General features: G+C 48.0%; 1 protein-coding gene across 2 annotated transcripts; it reads left to right on the top strand.

Annotated features, from left to right (window-relative positions):
* The first annotated feature begins 425 nt into the window (after nucleotides 1-425).
* GJA4 (gap junction protein alpha 4) lies at nucleotides 426-8975 on the top strand. 2 transcript variants are annotated; one of them, XM_083514071.1, is made up of 3 exons: nucleotides 427-680; nucleotides 1859-1922; nucleotides 5770-8975. In XM_083514071.1, exon 3 carries the CDS (start codon nucleotides 5776-5778, stop codon nucleotides 6832-6834), a length of 1059 nt encoding a protein of 352 aa, XP_083370197.1. In that variant the 5' UTR covers nucleotides 427-680; nucleotides 1859-1922; nucleotides 5770-5775; the 3' UTR covers nucleotides 6835-8975. The 2 variants fall into 2 exon arrangements, with proteins under 2 accessions (XP_083370198.1, XP_083370197.1); XM_083514072.1 differs by lacking the exon at nucleotides 1859-1922 and having other exon boundaries at nucleotides 426-680.
* The last annotated feature ends 977 nt before the right edge of the window (nucleotides 8976-9952 follow it).

The following is a 9952-nucleotide window of genomic DNA, read 5'->3' on the forward strand; positions in this document are numbered from 1 at the left end:
TACAATAAACTCCCACTGCCACTGGCCTTGCTGAGGCCTAGCTCATTCCCGATTCCCACGCTTAGTTAATTGCCGGCAAATTCCGCTTCTCCAGGATTTCCCTCTTGTTTCTCTTGGCCCAGACAGCTTCACAATGGGCAACGCTTGTTATTTCAGTCTTCGTTGTTTTCCTATGCTTCCTATTTCCCCGACTGCAGCTCTCCCCCTGCCTGCCCCTGTTTGTAAGGAAAGCAGCAAGCTAAACCCTGCAAGGCCACTCGGCTGATCCAAGCCTCTCTTAGGACTCCTGCTGTCTCCTCTCCTCTCCCATAATTTCACCCACCCGTTACACATGCCTCCAGCCAGGAAGCAGGTGAAGTCACTCTGGTTTCCCTTCTTTTTCCACCTGCCCTACCAGCTGCCCCTTGGAGGATCATAATAATGTTACAGGACTGAAAGCCAGCCCAAACCTTTTGATAACAGTGGCTCCTCCCTTCCCCTTTAGCTCCTCCCCTCTGCACTCATCCTGGAGTTATTGTAGTCAACTTCCCCACCATCACCACCAAGCTCTTCAGAACAGTCACGGAGTTTCCTGGATCACAGCAAGAGGGCTCTGTGCTCTCTTGCCGCAGCCTCCTTTCTCTTCTGGAGCAAACCAAAAACTTGGATTTGTATGCTGAAAACTTGCATTTTACTTGTTGGTGAGTACCACAGTCGGGGAAAGAACATAGGAAGCTGCCAAGTCAGGCCCTTGGTCTGTCTTCTTCAGTGTTGTCTACACTGACTGGCAGCAGCTCTCCAGGGTTTGGGGCAGGGATCTCTCCCACCCTGCCTGGGGATGCCAGGGATCAAACCTGGCACCTTCTGCATGCAAAGCAGGCGTTCTGCCACTGAGCTACAGCCCGTCCCCAGATTTGTTTTGGCCCAATCTCCAAATTAGTTGGACAGCCTCAGAAGTAGTGGGCCCATTTCTTTGATTTATTTTACCTTATTTGTTTATTAGTTCCTACTTGCCTGTGAGTTCTTTCCACTTGGTCTGGTACTCTTTTTCTGCATGGAACCTTGGAATGATTTAGTCGTTTAGCTATATTTCTGTCCTGCCCTCTTTCTATCAAGAGGGTATGCATGGCACAATCTCCCATACAGACCTGCTTTGCTTCAGCAAAGTTGCCATATCCTTTGGCAACTAGTTTTTTGTCCTCATGTACTCAGTGGAAGAAGGAGCAAGCACACTGCATGTGCTCAGAGGCACACTCTTATCCTTGTGTGTATATTCCATGTATACTGAGCCTCAGTCCCAGTACAGAATGCAAATTCTGGAGCATGGACTCTCAGCCAGATAATAAAACACCAGATAATAAAGATAGAATCACACACACCAAACTGGCATAGGGCTGCCAACTTTTCAACCTGCCACTGTCATCATGCTTTCAATAGCACCTTGAAACACATACAGCAGTTAGCCAGCAGTCATGTTTCCCTCCATGCCGTGAAAAGCTCTGCTGGTCGATGTGTGTCAGGCAATGAAGACACAGCAGCAGAACAGGATTTCCTTCCATCTGGCAACCCTGATCTGAGATAGCTTGCGTTTCTTCCAAGCATTGGGGGTTTCTTACTTATCCTTGATAGGCAGTTCTGGGCAGCAGCAGGACAAAAACATTTACCTGCCCTGCCGGAATTTCCTCTAGAATAATTTAACCCTTTGATAGAGTTAAACCTGCTCCGCCCATACACACACCCCTTCCTTCGTTGGCTCTGTTGAGTGGGACAATCCTTTCAGTTATGTGAGGTTGAAAAGGCTATCACTTTAAAAGCTGATCAAGCCCCTGACTGGACTCTTCTTGATTGACTGCCTGCTCCTTTCTCTTTATAACCCCAGGGGCAAGAAGCAGAGGGCTGTGGTGGCCTTCAGAGAGGTACTAGGCTGAGAGAGGGCTTAAAAGGTGAGCAAAAGAATCTGTTGTTTGGCCTTTGTTGTCTGTGGACTTTATGACTTGTTCCTCTGTCTTTATTTGCACTTTAAGATTAAATCTCTGTTTATGTTTTAAAGTTGGTGGTGTCAAAAATCTATGATAGGATATAACTTAGCATTGAAAAATACCCATGTTTAGTAGCTCCATGCATGGTTTTTGAAGATACCTAAGACAGAGCTGCAGGATGAAATTGCCAAGTTAAAACAAATAACTGGATGGGTGGGGAAAGGCTCCAGAATGCAGAAATGGCTGTAGCTCATCAAGAGAGCATCAAGGTCCCAGGTTCAGTCCCCAGCTGCATCTCCAAGTAGGAACTGCTGCTGCCAGTCAGTGTGTGTAATATGGAGCTAGGTGGAGCAATGGTCTGAATTTGTATAAGACACCTTCCTATATTATTACAGCAGCAGGAGCTCCTCATTGCTGTCTCCAATTAAAAGCTTGGTATGCAATCATGCTTTTAAGCACAAGTGCCTTGTCTGATACAAAATTTTAAATTTAAGGTGATGTTAGCTTTAAGGGGAAGTTCCTGCAGAGCAGCTGAACACAGCAGAGGAGAGTAGCTTTTCAAAGGTCTCCGTTTTGTATATTTTGTCAGTATCTTGCTTCCCCCCTCCCAATAAGATTTAATCTTTCTAGCTGTTGTTTTTTACAGGAAACTGAGGGTAACAATGAGTGATACGATTAACCCCAGATATGGGATTGTGGTTGGCTTGGCTTCTTGGTACAGATCCCTAAAGGGACAGCATTCATTGGGTGGTTTGTCTCCTAAGTGCTAAAAGATCATAGAATCAAAGAGTTGCAAGGTATTCCAAGTGCCATCTACTCCAACTCCCTGCAATGCAGTCCCTGACAAATGGCCACCCAACCTCTGTTTAAAAACCTCCAGTGAAATAGTCCACCACCTTCCTAGACAGTCTGTTCCACTGCTGAACAGCTCTAAGATCAGGGGAAGTGAGGGTCTGGTCCCTTTGGTAGAAATATATCGGGGTGGTTTTTTTATAAATGTTCTGCAAATGATGAGACTATTAGGAATTTTCCTGCACAGTGGATCTTCTTACCAGACATCCACACCAAGCATGCAAAGCACTTTTATACCACTTTCACAGTCATGGTGTCCCCCCCCAAAAAAACCAACAAACCCAGGGAACTGTGGTTTGTCATGGGTGCTATTAGGAGAACCCTTCACAGAGCTATGGTTCCCAGCATGTTTAACAAACTTCATTTCTCATAATTCCTTGGGGAGGAAACATGACTGTGAAAGTAGCATAAGAGTCGTAGGATCATGAGCTTTATTTATTTTTTATTTATGCAACTATTTCTTGCAAAACTTCAGTTCAACAACATGAATATATGGCGTGGATTTGACTGTTGCCTTTTCTCCTTCACAGGGCAATTTCTAGGATTAATTTGCAGGCCAGTAGGTTAATTCACATTGGTCCCAGGGCCTGGTCTTAAGACACTTAATGGGCCAAGATTGCTGAAGCTAAGGAGGTCTGGGTCTTGTCAGTGCCTCACTGCGAGACATTTTGAGAATCCTATTAAAGCTGCCTCGTTTCCACAGCAGAAAAACAAGGCCCTTCTCCTGTAGAGTTGCCTCTTCTCCCTGCTTGCTGAGCACTCTTCCAAACCCCTTCCAAAGAACTGGTATTTTTAAAGTGTTTTTTAGGCTGCTAACATCACTATGGTCCAGAATTTGCATATGCATATATCTGTACTTTTCTGCTTTAAACTCTACTCTTAAAGCTTTCGTCCTTCAATGTCCATGAAAATTCTGGATAGGCAAATATTCTAGTCCTCAAAGTATCTTGTTACTAGATAGGTGGAGAGGGTGGTGTAGAGCAGTGTTTCCCAACCACTGTTCCGCGGCACACTAGTGTGCCGCGAGATGTTGCCTGGTGTGCCGCGGGAAAAATTAAAAAATTCGAAAGATATATATTTTTTTTAAAGTCAAATTTTAGATTGGGGCGCCGTCACTAGATGACCCCTGGGGTTCCCTCCCTCCCTCCCGCTCTGCGCCTCCCTCCTCCTCCTCCGGGGAGGCCCTTCCTGGCTCTCGGCCAAGGCTTGGCGGCTGCCACTCACTCGCTCGCCCACCCGTCCCTCCATCCCTGCACCCGGCCTCTCCCCCTCCGTCCCCGGCGCGGGGGCTGCCGGGATCCGTAGTCCCCTTGCCCTTGGGCTCCGCGCCCGCGTGGGGTGCGCGAACTACGTTTCCCAGCGTGGCCTGGCGGGCCGGGCGTTTTGTTTGAAGCGCTCTTCTCCCGGCCATGGAATGAGCGCAGCGGCGGCAGCCGGGCGGGCAGGGGCTCTTCCGCGCAGACCCCGCGCAGCCTGCCTGCGCCCCCGCGGAGATCGGGCGGCAGGATGGAGCCCGGGGATCCCCGCGGAGGCGGAGCCTGCCCCCCCAGGTAGGGCTGCGTCGGGGGGGTGTTATTTTTGCAATGCTGCATCCGCGCCGGAGGGGACGCATCGGACCGCAGGGAGACCCCTTGGCGGGCGTGCAAGGCAATGCATGCGTGCAGGCGTTGCATGGAGTGCAGTGCAATGCAATGGCAACGCGGCGCCCTGCATGCATGCATGCAACTTCCACCGGCGCTCCGGACTTGGCAGGTGAGGGGGGTCCCCAGTGGGCGGCAGAGGGAGCCGGGAGGGCGAAGGGGAGCCGGGGGGAGCAGCGCTGCTCCCCGAGCCGAGCCCGGGGGGAAACTTCGGCGTCGTTGCGCCGGGTGTTGGAAGCGGAGGCTGGCGGGGGCCCCTCACCTGCAAAACCTGGTCGCCTCTCATATATTTCGTGCATTGCATTCATCGCCCGCTTTCTCCTCCAAGGAGCTCCCGGGGGCACGCGTGGTTCTCCCCGTGTTATCCTCGCAACAACAGCCCTGCGAGGTGGGTCAGGCGAGTGGCCCAAGGGAGCACCCAGGGATTGTCCTGGCCAGGTGGGGTGATTTGAACCCTGCTCTCTGCCCGGTCTTCGTCCTCATTTAGCCCCCACATGTGCATGACTGTGCATGACTGAGGTTTTCCCCCCTTGTCTTGGCTATGATGTGAGTCTGTGCTGTTAATTAATGGGGTTCTGCCTTCGGAGAAGATGAGCCAGCCCTCAAGGTGGTGATTATGTAATTTGCTAGCAATTCATGTCCCTCCCGGCGTGACGCTGCGCGCTGATGTCACGGGGCTGTAATGGTGGTGTGCCTCGAGATTTTTTTCATGAAACAAGTGTGCCTTTGCCCAAAAAAGGTTGGGAAACACTGGTGTAGAGCATGGGAACAGTTAGCTGGCCCTTTCTCTCTATCCCAAAACTGTCTTTTAAAAATGGGATGCTCTGTAAGGATTGTCCTTGTCCAGATGTAGAAGAGCCTGAAACACTTCTGGATTCCTCTGCCCTTTGTTATTTTGAAAGCAAGTTCTGACACTTCTAGAAATTCAGCTGCTCTTCACTTCCACAATAGCAGGGCACCAGGGGTGAGACTTGCGCAAGCTACCATTCTGACTGTTAGCATCTTAAGGCACATTGTATTTTAAGTCTGGGGCTCCTTATTTCAAAAAAATTAAATACAACAATTATATGTGATCTGTGCTTGCTCATACTTGGTCTTCACTTGTGCTGGTCTCTCCCCACCCCAAGCTATCTAAACTTTCACCTGTAAGCTTTTGGGGCAGGAACCTTCCCTGTTAATATTAGTCGGAAACACCACCTACACTGAATGGTGTTATGAAAACAATATTTGCAAAACTTCGCTGTGTGGCTATGTATCACATAGCAAGTAATCAAGAGTGGCTTTTAAGTGGTAAAAGTATGTATTGTGCTCTCCCTTAGCACAAGATGGGTGACTGGGGCTTCCTGGAGAAGTTATTGGACCAAGTGCAGGAGCACTCGACGGTCATCGGCAAAATCTGGTTGACGGTCCTCTTCATCTTCCGCATCTTGATCCTGGGCCTCGCCGGGGAGTCCGTGTGGGGAGATGAGCAGTCAGACTTTGTTTGCAACACCAAGCAGCCCGGCTGCCCCAACGTCTGCTATGACAAGGCTTTCCCCATTTCCCACGTCCGTTACTGGGTCCTGCAGTTCCTCTTTGTCAGCACACCCACCTTGGTCTACCTGGGGCACGTCATCTATCTCTCCCGGCTTGAGGTGAAGCTGAAGGAGAGGGAGAGTGAGCTCCGGGCTCTGCAGTCTAAGGATTATAAGGTGACAGCCATGCTGGTGGCGGTGGAGAAGAAGATGGCCAAGATCTGCGTGGCGGAGGATGGGAGGATTAAAATCCGCGGGCCTCTGATGTGGACCTACACCATTAGTGTGGTCTTCAAGAGCATCTTTGAGGCTGGCTTCCTCCTTGGCCAGTGGTACCTATATGGTTTTGTAATGCATGCCCGCTATGTCTGTCAGGGGGACCCGTGCCCACACCATGTGGACTGCTTTATGTCCCGTCCCACTGAAAAAACTATCTTCATCCTCTTCATGCTGGTGGTGGGCTTGATCTCCCTCGTTCTCAACCTTCTGGAGCTCTTCCACCTCTGCTGCAAGAGCCTGCTGCACAACACCAAGGAAAGAGACTACTGTTCCCCCTCCTCTGCTCCTCCCATGCCCTGTGAGGCCAACAGCTTCCCCAACAAGCTTTGCGGTGTGCCTGAGGAGGCTTATTCCGACAAGGCTTTCTTCTACCTCCCAATGAATGAGAGGCCTTCTCCGCCCTACCAGGCATACAACAAACTTTCCAGTGAGCAGAACTGGGCCAACTTCAACACAGAAGAAACCTTGGCCTTGCAAGGCAGGAATAAGCCCCCTGACGTCTTTAACACGGATGCCCCCATAGTCCATCTCTCTCAGGAAAGGCAGTCGAGCCGGCCTAGCAGCAGTGCTTCCAAGAAGCAATATGTCTAGCAAGCAAAGCAACCATTACAGAAGATGGATGTTGTCTTCCTTTGTGGCAACTCTGGGTTTACTCAGCTAATTAGCCTTCCTGATAATGGATGGCTCCCTTCCGATTTTGACAAAAGTGGCCATGTCTCAAATGTTCTTCTCAGGGGCCGCCTTGTTTTCTACCATGTGAAATCTGCTGTACCAAGTAGGGCTATCCTGGCTTTCGTATAGACATAAACTGAACCTTCCAGGTAGAGTCTACCATGGGACATCTTCTGGGCCAATGAAATGGCTGGTTCACAGACATTCAGTCATCCAAGTGTCAGAGGGTGACTAGTTGATTGGGGAGGGGCATTTGTTGGTCTTCTTTTTGTGTTAGGCCTTGCAGGTGAGGATGGGTAGCAGCAACCACCTGATGAGGAGGAGGAACGGGCACCTCTACCAGCTTGGCACTATGCAGGAGTTGGCCTTGCTTTCTGGAAGATGATTTGTATCCTAGTGCAGAAGACACAGAGGAAAGTGTTTTTGTTTTCAGTGGGAAGAAACTCACTGTTGTGGCTTCTATTCCCAGATAGCAACATGGTGACGTTATATGACATTCATATATTATTTTTTCTTTCCTTTTCTGCACAACTCCCTGGTTTACAGGAAGTCTGAGTAGGATAGCAAAACTGCGAGCCATATACAGTCATGTTGGACTAAAAACAGAGTTCCTGTCACAAGCGGGCATTTTAGGGAATATCGACCACTGCCGAAGTAAGCTTGTCAAGCAGGCCTCCTCGCTGATAGAGTTTGGTTGGTGTGGCTTAAGTACTTTTCAATTATTTCTTGCATGTTGTTTTCCTTGATGGCAACTGTCACTGGAAACTGTCCCTGAAGGCTTTGTGCCGTATTACGGAGTTCACCTTCACTGTATAATGTAACCACTAGCACTTGATCTGAAAAAGACTTTTGCACTTCCAACTTGATAGCTTTTTTGGAATTGAAGATCCACAGCAAAGTACATGCTTCCCTCCTACAAACTGCTCAGGGTTAACCCCCCCCCCCCCACTGGCTGCCATTTAAGTTTCTGGTTCTGGGACACCTTTCTATAGACCAAAGGCAGCAAACATGGTGCCCCCAGATATATTTGGACTAGAGCTCCCAACATCCCTGACCATTTGCTGGCTTGGGCTGATGGGAGGTGGAGTCCAATAACATTAGCCATCCCTGCCAAAGACATCCTAAAGAAGGTGTCACTTAATTTGTTCACCAATTCATCAAAACTCTGTCTCCTGATCATTTTCTGAAGTGTCATTTTTTTTTCATCAAAAGCAAGACACTGGTACACTGGGCTGTCAAGAAACTGGTGGCATGTCTGTGGCTGTTAACTTTTGTTTGATGTACATTCCAATGCATATAGGGCCCCCTCCCTGCCATACTGGATAACAATTGGTCCTCTTGGGTTCAGTGTCTGTCCCCCTGCTTAACCCCACTATGTAGAATGATGCGTTAAGTCATAAAACACTGTTTACTATTCTCTTTTTAAGATGTCAGATATTTTATATATGTATCTTTAAGTATGGCTGTATTGCCCAATCTCTATCCTGGATTCTTTGTTTTGCTTTCCTGTCCCCTTGTGTTAATTTATTGCAATCTTAAATCCTGTATAGTCTGAAAAGGCAAGCTGGATCTTCTGCATCTGTTGCTGAGGCAGTGTCTAAAAGTTAAAAGTAGGAATCTCACCTGAATCTCACAGAAGGATATGCCTGTTGAGCTGCCTTGGGAAGAGGTCTTTATCCATTTCTGAACTAAGACAAAGGGCAGGGGTGTCTTAAAATGTTTATCTGGAGCAACTTCTTGCATAGAAGTGTTGGCTTCAATAAGAATATGGCAGCTCCCGCTTTGTAGCATCCAACATCCCAACCAACAGGATGTTGGGCAACCTGATTTTTCTCGGTCTCCAGTGAACTGTTCTTGATAAAGCTGTGAAAAGGAGATCTGTATCTGTCGGTTTGATGTCAACCAGCATGTAATATGGAGAGCTTACTTCCCCACTGCCAAACTGGCCAAAGTTGAACGAACAGCAAGAGCGCAAGTAGGAAATTTGGGAATACATTTAGTAGTATTAAAAGTGGTTTGTTTGTTGTTGTTTTTCAAATTAAAAGAAAAACATGAGACCATATTGTGTGTGCAATAAGAGTGCTCCTTGAACCCTTTGTTACATATTCTGTGCTTGAAATGAAAAAGCAGGTTCTGGGAAGTGAGGGGGAAACTGCCTTGTGTTTCACAACTGGTGTGGCCAGGCTTTTGAGGGCTCCTTTGCTTATTTAACTGGTGCCCCAACAGCTATTAACCCAGATCCGGCTTCATAAAGAACATACTGTATATGACAACCAAAGCACAGCTGCCCTTTGAAAGTTGCACTTCTCCAAATGCTGCAATGCAGTTCATCAATCAAGTAACGGGTACAAAAACATATATGCCAGGGCAAGCGGTATGTGTATTATTAATGATAATACTATACAAAAAAGCCTTACGTTGGGGAAAATTGCTTTGGAAATGTGTGTATAGTAAGCAAAAATGTATAGCTGGAAATATGCTGATGAATACTCAATATGACTTCTTAATAATAATCCCAAACTGATGAGACAATGTAGGAAATGGAACATGATTGGAAACAATGAGAAACAGAAATTGACAAACCTTCCTACCCCATTTGCAACATACATAAATTATAGGCAGCTCACAACTTCATTCTACCTCAAGAGCAAAACATAAAACAGACGGCTGCATTTCCCCATGACTTGCCTGCCAGGGGCTGCATGCCAGTGGGTGGGGTCAGAGACCAAAAGGGTAGGACAAATGGAAATGCTGCTTTCATTTGTACACTGGGCTGTACATTCCAGCCAAGGTGGTGTAGTGGTTACGAGTGCTGGACTAGGACCCGGGAGACCAGAGTTCAAATCCCCACTGACCCTTGAGCCAGTCACTGCCTCTCAGCATAACCTATTTTACAGTGGTGTTGTGGGGAGTAAGTGAGGACGGAAGAGCCCTTACAAGTTTTGCTCTAGATTTCTGCTAACGAGTCTGGCATCCTCTCTTCATTTGCTTCCAAGATTATACTGCCCGCCATTTGCTTGCTGTTATTCTGCCTTGG

This window comes from Podarcis liolepis (genome assembly GCF_965112155.1).
Source record: "Podarcis liolepis genome assembly, chromosome: 7".
Taxonomy (NCBI): Eukaryota; Metazoa; Chordata; class Lepidosauria; order Squamata; family Lacertidae; genus Podarcis; species Podarcis liolepis.

Bases quoted from the DNA above. Each gene is read 5' to 3' on its own strand.
- GJA4 (XM_083514072.1), top strand. From the start codon at position 5,776: ATGGGTGACTGGGGCTTCCTGGAGAAGTTATTGGACCAAGTGCAGGAG.